At 50.5% G+C, this 16482-nt stretch overlaps 1 protein-coding gene across 1 annotated transcript in view; it reads left to right on the top strand.

The window, feature by feature from the left end:
- The window catches only part of CLPB (ClpB homolog, mitochondrial AAA ATPase chaperonin), a 52141-nt gene that overhangs the window by 29579 nt on the left and 6080 nt on the right, over window positions 1–16482 (top strand). The window contains exons 6-11 of the mRNA XM_027699815.1: window positions 2023–2120; window positions 4747–4861; window positions 11531–11608; window positions 12787–12842; window positions 14644–14688; window positions 15799–15960. Of these exons, the coding sequence (XP_027555616.1) occupies window positions 2023–2120; window positions 4747–4861; window positions 11531–11608; window positions 12787–12842; window positions 14644–14688; window positions 15799–15960 (554 nt within the window). The remainder of the gene's footprint in view (window positions 1–2022; window positions 2121–4746; window positions 4862–11530; window positions 11609–12786; window positions 12843–14643; window positions 14689–15798; window positions 15961–16482) is intronic.

Here is a 16482-nt window from a genome sequence, read left to right as displayed (position 1 = left end):
GACCTTCTGCAGCTGCTGCAGCGTGGCAGCGCCGGGCGGGTGCAGAGAGGGAACCCCCACGCTATTTATCAAATATTATCAGCCAGGGCCTCCTAATATGAGCAGGGAGGGGTGGTGGGAGGCGACGGGCTCGCACAGCCCGAGGTGCTGCCCAGGTGTCCATCTCCAGCCACAGACAGCGAGTGGGAGGTGACAAATTGCCTTCTATTAAGTCTCGGAAGGTTGGCGTCCCCTCAGCCGCCGCCGCAGCCGGCCACAGGGTGGGAGAGGGCAAGGGAGGAGGTGGGGATAGGGGAGAGGGGTCAGCCGGGGCGCCAATGGACTGGTGGCCACTCTTACCTTCTATTAGCAAGCCAAGTGACACTGTTATTTATGGCAGCATAATATTTTATTGCTGCCGGTACTCGAGGTTGGAATCGACCAGTTATAGGAGTCGGGTTCTATCAATTATTGCAGCAATTAGTCAAGTCGTCAAAGCCATTAACAGGGGGATTAGGCCAATATTGGAGAGCTATTATTGATAGATCCAGGGGAAAGCCAAACAAACCCTCCACCGGAAAGGAGAGCAGGCCTAGCCTCAAGGATGTCATAATTTGGAGGAGCCAGGAACGTGCCCCCTGCTCGCTGCACAGACCTGGGTGGGTTTTGGGGAGGGGGAGGATCAGGGGAGCACTGTCTCTTTAACAGATATTGAGTGGACGGCCCCGGCAGTGGGGTTTATTACAATCTCACCTGTCTCAATCATATTCTTTATTTGGGAAGACAAGGCTTGCCATAGAAATTACTCTGTGTCGAATGTTTATGGAGCACATTTTTCATTCTGTAAGCAAATATAGATCCCTGATGCCAATGCCTAGGAATGGCTAATCTCTGCGGCTCCGCTCCCACCGACTCCCCTCACTTCATTCATCTCTTCTGATTGCTGCTCGCTGATATTGAGCTCTCCTGGTGCTCTACACTCTCCCATGGCACAGGAGCAGCTTGGTTTGCCTGTGCCAAGGTACTCAGCTTGCTCCCATGGTTCCAGCAGGATCAGAGTATGGTTCAGGTTGGAAGGGACCACCAGTGGGGTCATCTGGGCCAATCTCCCTGCACAAGGGGGAGTAAATTGCACAGGATGGCAATGGAAGGATTGGGGTGGAAAACATCCCGGACCTGCTGAGCGCAGTTATGGTCTCTTCCCCCACCAGGCTGTTTCCCAAGGCTTGATAACTGGTGGGATGATCAATTCCTGCACTGGTTTGGGGGGTTTGAGGCTGATTTGAAAGTTCATTCTCATAACCTTTGATGTTAGGAGCTGTCATGGGATCACGGAGTGTAAATGGTGAGTCTCTGCCTTAGAGAAAGCTCCTGAGGTGCTGAGAGTCAGAGATGAGTCCCGAGACTTTGCTTGCCCCTCTAGCTATTCCACAGTACCCCCTCTCCTGATCTCACCGAGATTCCCTCCATATGCACCCGGGACCAGTTTGACAATGAGTGCTCTGCCACAGCCCACGTTATCTGGGATGGGGAGCTCTCTCCGTGCAAGTGTGTTTCTGTGGGGTGCCCATCCAATCTCAGTCTTTGGGGTTTTTTGACTTTTTTTTTTTAACGAAACTCTAAAGAAGGGCGTGATTTCCCCCCAGAAGTGCTCCTGGGGCTCGGTGGGGCAGCTGGTCCACAGGCTCCAGCTTGGCTCCAGCTTAGCTCCAGCTTGCATGGGCAGCATGTCCAATTGAAGCCGTAACGGTCCCATGTGGCTCTCACAGGACTGGGAGTGGGTGCTTTTGTGAGACTGTATTTCCTTCTGGTGACCATGTGCTCTCACTGCCCCTGACAAGCCAATTGTTAGAAGTGACAATCCCTTTTCTTCCTCTCTGGACGCCCGTGCTTGTAACCACTGGTTGTACATTGTCCCTTTCTGATCCAGGCACCCTCCGGAGCAAAGGTTAGGAGCGGAAACGGGCAGGATGTGCTTCCTGCTCCTTCTGCCCCAAGACTGAACTCTGAGACCCTGATCTTATTCATTTCTTGTGCCATCAGGTGCCAGCCCCCTGCAGAAGAATGAAATGGGGCACACACCCCTGGATTACGCCCGTGAAGGGGAGGTCATGAACCTTCTGAGAGCGTCAGAGGCGAAGGTGAGCCTGAGACTCCAGCCAGTTTGGGTTTCCTTTCCCACTACAAGAACAGTTTTAAAGATGTATATAACAGTTGTGGGGATGTGGCACTTGGGGACAGGGGTCAGTGGTGGCCTTGGCAGTGCTGGGTGAGCACTTTGACTTGATGATGTGAAAGGTCTTTTCCAACCCAAATCATTCTATGATTTCATGGTGCAAGTGATGGAGGAGCACCTTAGCACCCCTAGAGGTCCATCCTTTTCCAAGAAAGGTCTGTAAAAGTTAACAACATGATGTATAAAGAAAAAAACCACTTCTGAAGTATTTTAGCTGTGTCCGTGGCTATGCCTTTCTCTTCCAGGTTTCCATTTCTCACTCAGCAGTGACCTACTCAGGTCCAGTAATCCCATACTACTCTCTAACCCTTTGGCCAAAATGCAGTAAAATCCAGGGCCTGTTTTGACTGTATTTTCTGAAATTCCTGGTCAAACAACCAGGGCTGCCAATCCTTAGACTTGTGACCTGGGATCCAGATGTTCATGAGCACCAGTCTAAGGCAAACTTGTGGGTTTAAAGAAAGGTTAAAATGAGATTTCACTTCCCCCAACTCCACATAGAGGGTTATGTGCAGATTAACCAACAGCCACTTTGCAAACAACCAAAAGAGACACTTTTGTCATAAAGTGTGTTTAAACCAGCAACCTCATGATTTTCAGGATGGAAAAAGAAGCGAGACACAGGTGGATGCTTGTTTTCTTGGAAAGGTCCATCCTGTTGGTGGGATGCAGTGGACACCAGCTCCAGGTTAGGAGGTCTCACACCACTGCTTCCAGAAGGGGGCCAAGGAGAGGGCAACTATGTGCTCATTCTGGCCGAAATATTCCTTAAAAATCCTTCAGCAAACACAGTTGGAGACAGGGGAGGATACCAGATGGGTCTGACAGAGGTAAAGCGGACCTGAATGGCAAAGACAGACCTGTAAGAACTAAGCTCAGTGCTGGGGCTGCTTCCCCTCCAATGACGGAGGGCTTCTCTCTCCCTTTTAGCCCTGGATACATGAGACCATATTTAAATTTCTCCAGACTGTTTAGCGCTGGAAACTAGCTCAAGAGCCCTCAACACCAGGCAAGTGTGCTCTCAGCCCAGGAAAAGCACACACAGAGTTCTGGGGTTTTTTTTTACGGAATAAAGGAAATCAAAATAAATTAAAAATACATATGAAAACTCCTTGTTATTCTGTCACGAGGATATGTAAATAAAATCTATGGGATGTGTCCATCCCGTAATAGTTCTGCCTATTCATTCTCTAGCAGTGATTAAAATGAGCAATAAATTCTCAAAGACTCTCGGTGGAACGCGGCTGCCGGGGAGGATGAAACCCCGGGAGCACCAGATCCCCCCCAGCTCAATATTCATCACGGGCTGGCTTGGCTGTCTGCTGGTTTATATACAAGTACAATCATCTTCCTCGGGAACAGCTCCAGAGATATATTTCCTTTCTCTCTTCCAGCTATTAGTTAAGCATAAAAACCAAGGCAAGTTTCAAACTGTTTGGGGCAGGTTTCCTCACCAGCACTGGGCTCCAGAGAGCATTTACCCAGCAGACAGCTCTCCCCCTCCTGCTCCTAAAGAGTTCAAGTATTTTATTCTCAACTTTTCTTCCTTAAAACAACATGTGCTGGAAGCACAGAACCCCCCCATGTCCTGGGCTGATCCCCTGCATTGTGGCCAGCAGGTCCTATCTCTGTGGTCCCCTCTGGACTCGTTCAAGCAGCTCCACGTCCTTCTGATGTTGGGATCTCCAGAGCTGGAGGCAGCACTGCAGGTGGGGTCTCACCTGAGCAAAGCAGAGGGGCAGAATCTGCCCCCTCACCCTACTGGGGATGCAGCAGGACTGGGTTTGTCCTCTTGCCTCTGGAAGCTCCCTGCATCATAAGACCTGCTCCCACTTGGAGATTCTCCCGGTATCCTGTCCCCGAGCATCTCCGAGATGTGCTCATGTCCGGTGTCTCTGTAAGCTGCTCTACACATGCTCAGCCTTCAGCTCCAGAAAATGGAAGCTTCTGAGCTCTGAAGGGCTCAGCTTCCTTGTGAGCTGGAGGTGGAAGGAATTCAATGTCCCGAGGAAGGAGCTTTTTCCGGGGCTGTCCTGCGTGCTGCCATGGGTTTGTCTGCAAAGCAGCAGTGTCTGGTGTCCCCAGCAAGGCACAGTGACACTCTGCCATCCCAGCAGGATCTGGTTGGAGTCTTTGAACAAGAGATATGTGGAGTGGGAAAAACCAATCTAGGTAGAATAGTCCTAATGGTTAAGAGCTGATGAGCAGTGCCCTTGTTCCCTCTGTGACACTAGTACAGAGGCAGAACAGGGTCTGGTTTCCCATCAGCTGCAGAGTGGGATCCCCATTCCCACTCACCCCAACCTCCATCCCCAGCAGAGCCAGAAATTTCCTCTCTTGGGCTGGTGCTTCCAGGCTGAGCTGCATCTGCCCTGGGATGCTGCTTCCCTGCCCTGGGAGTGGAGCTCCGGCTCTGTGTCGGAGACATGGAATGTCTCTGTGCAGGGCTCTGACGCCCTGGGGTGGGGAAACTGTGTACTGACCCAGTGCTCCATAAAGCCTCTGATGCCTGTGTTCTCTTCCCTGCACAGTTCCAGGAGGAGCAGCGCAGGAGGGAGATAGAGGAGCGGCGCAGGTTCCCGCTGGAGCAGCGGCTCAAAGAGCACATCATCGGTCAGGAGAGCGCCATAGCCACAGTGGGGGCAGGTAGGACCCTCCACATGCCACCTGCTCGGCCCTCCCACACCAGCTCCACAGGGGAGACGAGCTGTTCCCCAAAGCCATGATCTGAGGCTGCCTCCGGGCAGATCCCCAAGGCTGGGGGGGGACTCACAGTGGCTTCCCCATCCCTGGAAGTGTCCAAGGCCAGGTTGGACAGGGCTTGGAGCAACCTGGTCTAGTGGAAGGTGTCCCTGTCCATGGAGCTGGAACTGGATGAGCTTAAAGCTCCCTCCCAACCCAAACCATTCTGTGATTCCATAAAATCAAGGCTCCAGCAGGCTGGGCTGGGTTTGTTTTGCCAGTCCCAAGCCTTTGGATCCTGTCAGTAATTCCTGAGTCATCTGCGCATCCCAGTTAATGCCTGAAAACAGGACAGCGAAATAAGAGCTGTTGAGGCCAGGGCAGAAGCACAAGGAACATGCTGTCAGAAACACAAACCCATTGCCTGGAGTTAACAAAGAGGAGCCCGTTGTGAGCTGGGAGCCAGGAAGGAGCCGGGAAGGAGGTGGGAAGGAGCCTGCGCTCCTGCAAAGACAACAGCCACCCTGTGTGCTCAGAGAGCGGCTGTGCCTGAGGGCAGCATCCCCAGCTAATTGGGGAGCTGTGATTAATGGGCAGTGCCTGTTCCTGACACAGGTGGTGTTTCTGTGCATTAACGTCCCTTCCTTTATGGAGGTTTTTCTTATTGAATTATAGGGAATGTGCTTGATACCCCCGCAGCCTCGGGATATCGGACCAAAAGGTAGCGGGAGACTCTCTGTCCCCTCCTCCCCCCTTCCCTTCTGCCCTGTTTTTGTAATTTTCTTTCCAGAAGGATGAATTTCGAGACAGGACTCTTTCTCTCAAGCACTTCCTCGCTATTTTTGTTACTTATTTTCTTCTCAGTTGGTTTTCCTGGCGCTTTGTAGACCCTGCATCCCTGCGCTCTGCCCTTGCCGCTGCTGTTTGCTGGCAAGCAGACCTGCCACACGCCACATCCTCGGATCCACCGCGCCTGGCTGATATGTTTAATTTATAACTGCTGCCTTAATTGAATAATTGGATTTAATCCGTCACTCGGTGCATGATCCAAACAGTCTCCAGAGGAGCTTAGCCGGGAATACAAAGGGAATGTGCGCTCTGGGGTTAGCAGCGCGGGTCTGGGGCAGTGGGGATAGAATGGAATCACAGAATTATGGAATCATTTGGGTTGGAAAAACCCTCTAAGATCGTCAAGTCCAGCTGTTATCCCAGCAACCTCGTGCAGGGGGATGCACTGGGAATGCTGGTGGGAAGCTCGCCGCAGCCACAGTCCTGACAGCTTGACACCGCTGCTGCAGAGGGAAAACCCTTCCCTGTTGTCTCTGTGGGATAGATCCAAGCCCAGCAGCGCTCTTTTCTGCTGTGTGCAGCAGGACAGGCCTGGGAGAAGGTGGTTACTGGGCATCTCCAAGGACACGGGATTCCTCCTAGTGCCCGGCTGGGTAATGGTGGGAGGCAGCTCGGTCACCCCCCTCAGCAGGTGTAGGTGTGTGGGTCACCTTAACAAAATCCCCAAAACAAATTAACAAAATTAAATATTCCATCTCCTGACGTCAGAAACAGGCAGGTTGCTGCTGCCATCCCAGGAGCTGCTGGGATGCTCTGACCCGTCCATGCAAATGAGCAGCTAAAAGGCTTGGGATTGTGTTTCCAGGCACTTCCATAAGTGATTGTGCTCTGGATCTGGTTGGGCTCATTCCCCTTTTCTCTGGAAGATGCAAGGGCAGGAGGGATCAGCAGCATCTCCTCTCTGAGGTTATAAACCAAAGGAGGCATTTTTTCCAAGTATATGTATATGTGTATTTTTGGAGGGTCTGATATCCTAAATATTATGCTAGGGAAAGAATGCCACTTTTATATGGAGACACCATGTTTGCAGTCAGTGCTCACTTAGAGGTGGAGGAGTTCAAACCCACCATTTCCCACTTTCAGGGGGAATAAACCTTTGGGATTGAAACAGTCTGTTCCAGCTCTTCCTGAAGTTGAATAAGGAGGGGGGAAGGAAAAGTGTTGTTTATTTTTTAGGGATGTTTGAAGAAAGGGTAGTGCAGAAAAATCTGCTTTTTAACGATAAACAATTTTGAGCAGCTGTAATGTTGAATGAGTTGACATTTCAAAGCTGTAGGAAAATAGGTGATCAGGAATATAACCCTGCTCTGCTCCAAGGGAAACCTGTGTTGTTTTGGACAACACAGGATCATTTGTGAGGGCTGTTTTTCAGCGTGCACTGCTGGCTGCAGGTCGGGTCAAACTTTGCAAGGACACAGCTTTGGTCCGGTTTGGGGTCCCACATCCCTGAGCCGCCCACAGCAGGGCTGGAAGAGGGCTTCCTTGGGAATGCTGTGGACCCTGGAGCATCAGTGAAGAGCCTGGATGGAGGCGACGATCCCAGGGTGGGTTTGGCCCCGGAGCCTTCACCCCGTGGTACCCCGAGCCCGGACGGGCCGAGGAGCCCCACGGAATGAATTGATTTGATAAATGGACATTTATTACACTCACAAATTGGCTGAAACCAATTTCGGTCACATCAAGTGCTGATAACTGCTGGGGTATTGATTTGTGTAAAGTAATACAGTGAATTTATCAGCTCAATAGCGGGCTGAAGGGCCTCTCGGAGACACAGGGCTGCAGTCACACCGTTACAGATGGACAAAATAAAGCCAGAGCACGGCAGCCACGCCAGGAACAGCTCCAGAGAAGAAGGCCCCAGCGTCATCATCATCAGCCTCTTGTCTTGGACATTGGGGCTGAATGTCTTAATGAGATTTCAGCACATCAGTGTGACCTCCCTCCTGGTATTTATTTAATTATTTATTTGTTTCTGCCGGGAGGAAGGAAGGGGACAGCTTTCCCAGAGGCAGAGCGTGGATTTCGTGTGTGGGTGACAATAAAGGCCAGTCAGCGTGGCCAGCAGCTGCTTTGGGAGTGCAGGCTCCGAGGAGAGGAGTGTTCCTGTGGCTGACTTAGCTGAGGTTTTCATTCTTGGAACTGGCGCTGATGTTCTGCTCTGGCCTGGGATGGGACCTTTGTTCCTCTTGCTGAGCTCCACAGTGGCCAGCCTGGGAGAGCCTCCTCCAGCCGTGGCAGCAGGACCTGAGGAGTGGTGGTCCTTTCCTTGGGCACATCCAGAGTTTTTCAGCTCTTCCAAACCTCAAGAGCGCTGTGTGCTGGAATAGCTCATCATTTTACAGCTGCTTGTAGAAAAGGGTTTACACCTCATCACTCTGTTGATCTGACTGACCTGCTGACTGGTGATCATGGAATGGTTTGGGGTCAGGGGGACCTTAAAGTTCATCCCATTCCACCCCCCTGCTGTGGGCAGAGACACCTTCCACTAGCCCAGGGTGCTCCAGGCCCTGTCCAACATGACCTTGAACATTTCCAGGGATGGGGCAGCCACAGCTTCTCTGGGCAACCTGTGCCAGGGCCTCCCCACCCTCACAGGGAAGAATTTCTCTCTAAAAACAATGCTCAGCACCTTTCAATAGGGATCACATGCTGAATCTCAAGCTCTAACTTTATGGTAGTTTTTTATGGGGTGCTTTATATCCCTGGAGTTGCTCTGAGCATTTATCCATAAACTCTGGCATCCTGCTGCAGAGGGGAGGGAAAGAAGGCGGCACTTAACCCTGCTGACTTCGGACCCCAAACGTGCTGACCCCTTGAGTGGTCACTCCATGCCCTGAAGCAGGAGTTTATTACCTTTATTACTGTTATTGTCTTAGCTGAGGTGACTGCAGGAATTATCGTGTTATTCCCCATCCATTTTTATAAAATATCCCCACCCCGGGGTTTGACCTCCCGTTCGCTGCCGTAAAGGGCTGGGAAGGAGCACGTGCAGCACTGGGAAGGGCACACAGAGGGATGCAGCACAGACCCTCCTCTGTAGCCCCCTGCCCGAGGCAGAACATCTCCTCCTCTTCGTCCTCCTGGGGTGGCTGTTCTGGGGGGTGCCATGGCCAGTGAGCAGCTGGAGGGCAGGGCGGGATTCCCACCAGGCTTTGCCCGGGATTTCAGGCAGAACCACATTACCGGCTGCAGCCAGGCTGGTCTGTCGTGCTGAGGTGCCTGGGCAGGGTGAGATTTGGAGCCAGGCACCGGCCTGTGCTGCCTCTGGCTCTGTGCCCAGCTAATGAAGCCTTGACAGGAGTCAGGACTCATTAGCGTGGCCAAAGGGATGGGTGATGCATCTGATTGTGTCCGGGCATGGAATGGCAAATCCTCACAGCACTGGGGTCCACTAAATGCACAATCCTAGTGCTCAGTCCCATTTCCATGGGAGTTGGAACTGATGGTCTTTAAGATCCCTACATGCCCTGGATTTAAGGTTGATTTGGGCTTTTTTGGCTATTTGGGCAACAGTGCAAACCTCCACCTTCATACTGAGCTACCACTACCTTTTGAGAAGCCCTCCTGGCTTTCCCTGCAGACTCGGCAGGGATTAGGGATTCAGTCCCACTCTCTTCCTAAGTGGCTGCAGTTGTTAATCACCCTCATTATTAAAACTGTTCTGCTTTATTTCTAGTTTGATCCTCTCACTCCAGCCCCGGAGCACCTTAATTTTCTCTCTAGCTGAGCGAGTTCTGTGCCTTGGTGTGATGATCCTTAATGACTGTAGTCAGGTCACTCCTCACACCCCTCCTACTTAACCTCAGCTCATTGATTTGTTCTTGCAGTGAGGCTTTGCTCTTGTTTTCCTAATGCTCACTGGATCTGTCAGCTCCCACCCTACCTGGGTCTCCTGGAATACAAACACGGGTTCCAAGGAGCTTGTATTCATGCAGGTTTTGCAGCTCCTAATTCCCATGAGGCTTCACCACCCAGCCATACAACCCAGCTGCTGGAGTATCTCACTGGAGCTGCTGCTGTTTAACATCTTCCCAGCATGCCCCTGCTGGCAGATCCATCTGTAGGCTGTATCATTCTACTTCTTTTTATATGCAAAATGAAAGTATTGGTTAAATACTTTTATGTGCAAATCTTTTTACGTGCAAAATCAAACTGTTTATTGAGTATTTCCCATGTCAGTTTGCCCTCTTGGCATGCCATGCCTAGGATGTCTTTTCTTAGGTGTCTTTTATTTTCCCCTACTCTATCAAATAAAGGGTTTTAGGGACTGACTTTGAGGTTGAATTTCAGAATTCCCCAATTTTAAATGTTGCTCTCATGCTCTCCTGCCAACTTCGGGAAGAAAACAAATCCACAGCTCCCCTTGGAGCCACCCAGTGCCTCGTTCTGGGGAGACACAGGGCTGAGGGACAGGGACAGAGGCTGGGTCCCAGGATAGCAGGCAGAAGGAGATGAGGGAACTGTGGTGTGAGGGTGATAGTCACAAAGAGAAGTGCATTTATTCTTTCTTGTTTTATTCCTGCCTTTGCTATGGACGCCACTGAAAGGCAGCAGAGGCCAAGCCTTGCCATGGCCATCTGCAGGAGCATTCCAAGAGCTTTAATCCAAAACTGTGGTCAAGCTACAGCTACTTTGCCCTGCTACTTTCAAAATCCTGTCGATTATCGTTTTTGGACGTCTTGCCCTTTTCATGACCTGCTTCCTGATGTGCCACATCTTGGGTCCAGCTGGATCCGGCAGCGCTGTGCGCCCATCGTGGGACCTTGCTGTCGTTCCTCACTCTGTACAGTGTGTGTTCTCTCTTATAAAAAACACCTTACAACATTCCATAGGGCAGAGTTGGAATACAGGCTGAATTTAAATACTGTGGATAAAGCAGAAAGGCTGGGATGTCATTTGATCTCTCACGTTGGACCAGGAACTGGTCTGATCCAGCTCAAGAACTTCTCTGCTGCAGAGCCCAGATCCAGCCAGCAGAGGATTAGGTTTGATCTTTTGGCCTCAAAAGCAGTTCCTCCTCCTCCAGCTAAGCCCAGTGCAGTGATGTTGCTGGTTTGGTGAACACTCTTACAGAGTCTGGGGCTGCTCTGGGGGACTGAAAAGCACCCTGGGGAGCTGTGGGCACCCGTGGGGGTAGGAGCCATCACCCACTCTGCACAGCAGATCCATGTCTGTTGTGAGGAAGGGCTGTGCTGGTTGGACCGGGAGTTTTGGAGAGAATCAGGGCTCTTGCCTTCTGTAAAATTTTCCACTGGTACGTCACCCAGGATGCACTTGGATGGTGCTGTCCAGGGAGGCACAGCGATAGTCACCAGTCCTTTCCCAATCCTTGCACCAGTTCAAACTGTTTGTGACCTTCAACCACCTCCCTCTTCCCATTCCATGCCAGGAATAACCCATAAACCTCTTCAAAGCCGCTTTTTTTTCTCCGAGGAAGGTTGCACTGGGGAGCTGGCGAGGCAGCATTGCCTCTCCATCCCTCCGTCCATCCATCCATCCTTGTCCCCCCTCCCTTCTGTCTCCCTGGCAACGCTGAGTGCACATCCTGGAAAACTTTATCCGAAATCTGCTCTGGGCAGCTTTCCAAATCCATGCTAACCTTATTAGGTATCTCTGGGGCCTTGGCTGGCTAATCAAATTAGAGAGCACTAATGGCAGGGAGGACTGGGAGTGGGTAGAGAGCAGTAAAACATAGTGTATACTTAGTGATAATTACACTTGCTTTGTGGCATTGATTTATATGCCTCCCCCCCTCTTTTTTGTTTTCATTGTCTTCAAATGCAGCTATTCGGAGGAAGGAAAATGGCTGGTATGATGAGGAGCACCCGCTGGTCTTTCTTTTCTTGGGATCATCTGGAATAGGTAACGTTTGGGCTGTGGTGAGGGGGACGGAGAGCCCCGAGGAGGAGGGGGTGGGAGCTGCAGCAGGGCCACGGGGTCTGCATGAAATACCCGTTAAAAGCACTGTCATCCTTCCAACTTGTCACCCGTCGTCCCACAGGGTGACCACAGCCAGACACCAGCACACACGGCCACGTCCAGCCTCACGGGGAGTTATCCCAGGGGACAGTCCACCCTCCTAGTCTCACAAAGGGGCAGCTTGAAAGTGCTCTGTTAACAGCTTTCCAGTGGGAACCCCTCTATTCCAGTGGGAATGGTGAGGTAATAGTGGAAATTTGCTGCCTGCAAACTGAATCTCTGCTCGCCTTGCTCCTGTGGGCACAGATTGCTTTGGAACGACAGGATTTTATTGACACCGATAAGATTTGTCCTCCAGCACAATCAAATGCCACATGACAGCTGATCAGTTCATGAAATGATCCAAATGACTTTTAGTTGTGGCAAAAAAATCCCCAGCAAAACAGCTCTAAAGTAACTGAGCTGTGACATTTGGAACAACCTCAGGGCTTCTCCCGCCTCCCACGGGGCTCGGGAAGGTACCGATGCTCCAGTGCTGGGGGGGTTAAGGGGCACAGGCAAGACCAGGCTCCTGCTGCAGAGCAGTGCCAGGCCAAGCATTAGCTCCAAATGAGTTGCTATAAAGCTGTATAAAACCGGGATAAAAGTTTTTGATACTTCGTTGCCCCGCTTACAGCAGGTCTGAAGGCTCAGGGATGTAAATTGTTGGCTCTTCCACTCTAATGGTTTTCCATGGGGTCTTTCTTTCCCTTCCTTTCTTTCTCATCTTTCCTTCTTCCTTCCTTCCTTCCTTCCTTCCTTCTTTCCTTCCTTTCTTTCTTTTTCTCCACATCTTTTTGTGGGAAAAAATCAAGAGCTCTGCGCCCATCCTTTGAGAATGAATTAAAGCTGAAGCAGCCGGTGTGGAGGTGCCACTTTCCTAATGCACCCCTTCACCCTACCCAGGCCAGGAACCCCGGCAGAGTGATCCCAGAGATAAAACAGCAGTACCTGCTTTCCGAGAAAAACAGATGTGTTGGTTGCAGGGAATTCCAGCCCTGGTGCTAGCAGAGCAGATGGACAGGACAGAGGATGGACAGACGTGGTTTAATGTGAGTCTTTTCTTTCCATCTCTGGAACAGGTAAAACAGAGCTGGCCAAGCAAACGGCCAAGTACATCCACAAGGACGTCAAAAAGGTAATGGCTCATCCAGCTTCTGTGCTGTCAGTAAAGGGCCAGGGGCAGCTCATCAGGGGGGTTCCTTGTATGGCTCTGCTGCCCTGAAAGGGGCTTCTGCTGCGCTGAAAGCGACCCGTGAAGGTCATGGAGCATCTCTTTGGCCTCTTCTGGACTTGCTCCAGCAGCTCCACATCCTTCTGATGTCAGGATCCCAGAGCTGGAGGCAGCACTGCAGGTGGGGTCTCACCAGAGCAGAGCAGAGGGGCAGAATCCCCACCTCGCCCTGCTACCCGTGCTGTGGGATCAGCCCAGGACATGAGTGTCCCTGACTATGTCACCAGTATATTTAAATGGTAGAAATTCAAATGGATCTAACAATACTTGTGCTCCCTGTTGGATCTTGCTCTCATTTTGACATCCTGTGTTGTGAACGTATTTTTTTCCTCTATTACTAATATGACTGTAAATTGTTAGAAGGATACAATTCTAGAAATCTGTTCTTCATGTCCCCAGCTCTACCACTTGTCACATCATGCTGGTATGGACTGTGGCAATGGGACACTGATTTCCTGCTCAGGATTTTAAGTGATGAAATGTTTGGTATCCAGAAGCTGTTTGGGTGATTTAGCTCATTACCCAGTGGGCAGTTTTGGGGGAAGATGGGTTGGAATTATTTCACGGAGGTGGTGGCTTTGCAGGAGGACACTTTAGAGGTTGTCTGAGTTTTTAAGACAAAGCACTTAAAGTTGAGCTCCCCAATCCCATTGCAATCTTCCATTCCATTCCATTCTTTCTATTCTTTTCCATTCCATTCAAATCAATTCAATTCTAATCTTCTGTTCCCCTCCTTTCCATTTCAATCTTCCATTCTATTCTATTCTGTTCTGTTCCATTCCACTCTGTCCTATTCCATTCCATTCCACCCCAATCTTCTGTTCCATTCCCTTCCATTCTTTCCTTTCTATTCCATTCCATTCTTTCTATTCCATGTGTTGTGGTTTAAACTCAGCTGGAAATTAAACCCCACTCAGCCTCTTACCTTTTCCTATTCCCTCCAGTGAGAGGGAGAGGAAAAGCAGAGATTCCAACCTGACCAAAGATCAGTTTACCTGAAAACACCAATGAGACAAGAAACGAGCAGTAACAGGAACAATATTAATTAGAGTGTTCAAAGCCAGGTTGGATGGGGCTTGGTGCCCCCTGGTCTAGTGGAAGGTGTCCCTGCTCATGGCAGGGAGGTTGGAATGGGATGGTCCTGACAGTCTCTTCCAACCCAAAGCATTCTGTGATTTTCCCAGGCAGCAAGTGACAGGACTAGAGAAAATGGCCTCAAGTTGCACCATGGGAGATTTAGGTTGGATATTGGGAAAATTTCTTCCCTGAAAGGGGTCTCTCCCTTTCCCCTTCCCTTTCCCTTTCTCTTTCTCCTTCCCCTTCTCCTTCCCCTTCCCTTTCTTCTTCCTTTCCCTTCCCTTTCCCTCCCTTCTAGGAGCTGGATTACAGCTCCAAGACCAGGACATTCAGTACCTGCAGTGAATCATCAGCTTTTCAAATGCAAAATGGAAACTTTGGTGGGAGCTGTAAATTCTTTAACAATATTCTTTGTTTCAGATGATCACCCACAAGCCAAGTTCACCTCAGCTGTATGATTTTCACTGGATTTTTGTAGAGGGGTGTTGTTGCATTCTTCTTGTGATTGATTTCTAAAAAGCTGAACCACAGGAATATCCATTTTGTGTAGAAAGTTTCAGCCCCATCAGTTTTGCTCCAGCTCTGGCAGCGAGCAGGTTGATCAAATCTCATCTTAAGTCTCTTGCAGGGTTTCATCAGACTGGACATGTCAGAGTTCCAGGAGAGGCACGAGGTCAGTAAATGGGCCCGGGGGGGGGGGGGCGGGGGTCAGCTTTTGAGTTTAATCCAGAAAAAATGGGCATTTTGGAGTGTCAGAGGGGAAGCACGACAGAGTCACAGGAATCGCTCTGAGTTGTGCACTAAATTGCAATTAAATTGCAGAAAGCAACTTTAATTGAGTGTCGTGGTTCAGGAATGGTGCTCCTCAATTCTAGTGCTGCAGGAGAGGTGGGATATCTCACCGGGGTCATCCGTGGAGCTGAGGGGGTCCCAAATCCCTTTGGAGGGCTCTGTCTCCCCAAAAAGCAGCAAGGTCCTAGTAATGAGAGCAGTAAAACACTGGCACAGGTTGCCCAGAGAAACTGTGACTGCCTCATCCCTGGAACTGTTCAAGGCCAGGTTGGATGGGGCTTGGAGCAATGTGGGAGTGGAAGGTGTCCCTGCACATGGCAGGGGGTCGGGACTGGATGAGCTTCAAGGTCCCTTCCAACCCAAACCATTCCATGATTCTGTGATAACATACTGTGACTCTGGATAACCCACAGACCTGGGTTGCTGTAAGATGCACCAAGCTGTGTGTCAAAAATTGTCATTTTTGCCAGAACATTTCTGTTGTCAGAAATATTCTTCTGTATAACTTTCTAAATTTTTAAACCTGGTTTAAAAAACACCGTGTCAAGGAGTGGTGGCACAGGAAAATTATTTTTCTTGTGGCCTCTTCCCAAGCTTTGATTCTTCACCAGAGCCACCTACCACTCATAATCCTTTGAACTCTTGCTCTTAAAAAGGCTAAAAGGGATGAAAACAGGTCTTGGACATCTGAGACGGGTTTCTCAGACCCTGCATAGCAAAGCAGGGATGGTGCCTTCCCTCCTGCCCATTCCTGCTCCTTGAATTGTGCTGGTTCAAGCTCTGGGCAGTGTAATTGCACAATCTTTATTTTGCTTAATTGTTGCTTATTAAGCTGATTTTGGGATACCTGGGGTGCGATAGGTGTCACAAAGAATACAGAACTCGATTTATCAGCAGCAAAGAGCAGTGGCTGCCTGCCAAGCCACCAGGAGGGCTTCGTTCCCAGTGTCCATGGATCAACCTTCTTCTCTCCTGTCCCTCTTCCTCCCAGGTGGCAAAGTTCATCGGCTCACCCCCCGGCTACGTGGGCCACGAAGAGGGTGGGCAGCTCACCAAAAAGCTGAGGCAGTGCCCAAACGCTGTGGTCCTCTTTGACGAGGTGGACAAAGCCCACCCAGATGTGCTCACCATCATGCTGCAGCTGTTTGATGAGGTAAAGCTGCGTTTCAGGGACATGCAGAGGGTGACAGCGAGGGGTGCGAGGGATGATGGGTGGAGGAGTCAAAGAGTCATCGAATCACAGGGTGGTTTGGGTTGGAAGGGGCCTTAAAGTTCACCCTGTTCTGTCCCCTTGCCATGGGCAGGGACACCTTCCACTAGCCCAGGCTGCTCCAAGCCCCATCCAACCTGGCCTTGGACACTTCCAGGGATCCAGGGGCAGCCACAGCTTCTCTGGGCAACCTGTGCCAGGGCCTCCCCACCCTCACAGGGAACAATTTCTTCCCAATATCCCATCTAATCCTACCCTCTGTCAGTTTGAAGCCATTCCCCCTTGTCCTGTCCCTCCAGGCCCTTTTCCAAAGTCCCTCTCCAGCTCTCTGGTTGATTTTGAAGGTCCTGGTCTGTTCTCAGAGGCCACCAAATTCCAGGGCAACATGCTGGAAGGGTTTTGGAGGGTTTTTTTGTTTTTCTTTTAAGAATTAATAACATCATTTTTCTTGCATAGATCATCGCA

Source organism: Neopelma chrysocephalum, unplaced genomic scaffold, assembly GCF_003984885.1.
Source record: "Neopelma chrysocephalum unplaced genomic scaffold, ASM398488v2 Primary Assembly neopelma1_141, whole genome shotgun sequence".
Taxonomy (NCBI): domain Eukaryota; kingdom Metazoa; phylum Chordata; class Aves; order Passeriformes; family Pipridae; genus Neopelma; species Neopelma chrysocephalum.
Note: the sequence above shows the minus strand (reverse complement) of the source record. Positions and strands in the feature narration are given on the sequence as shown.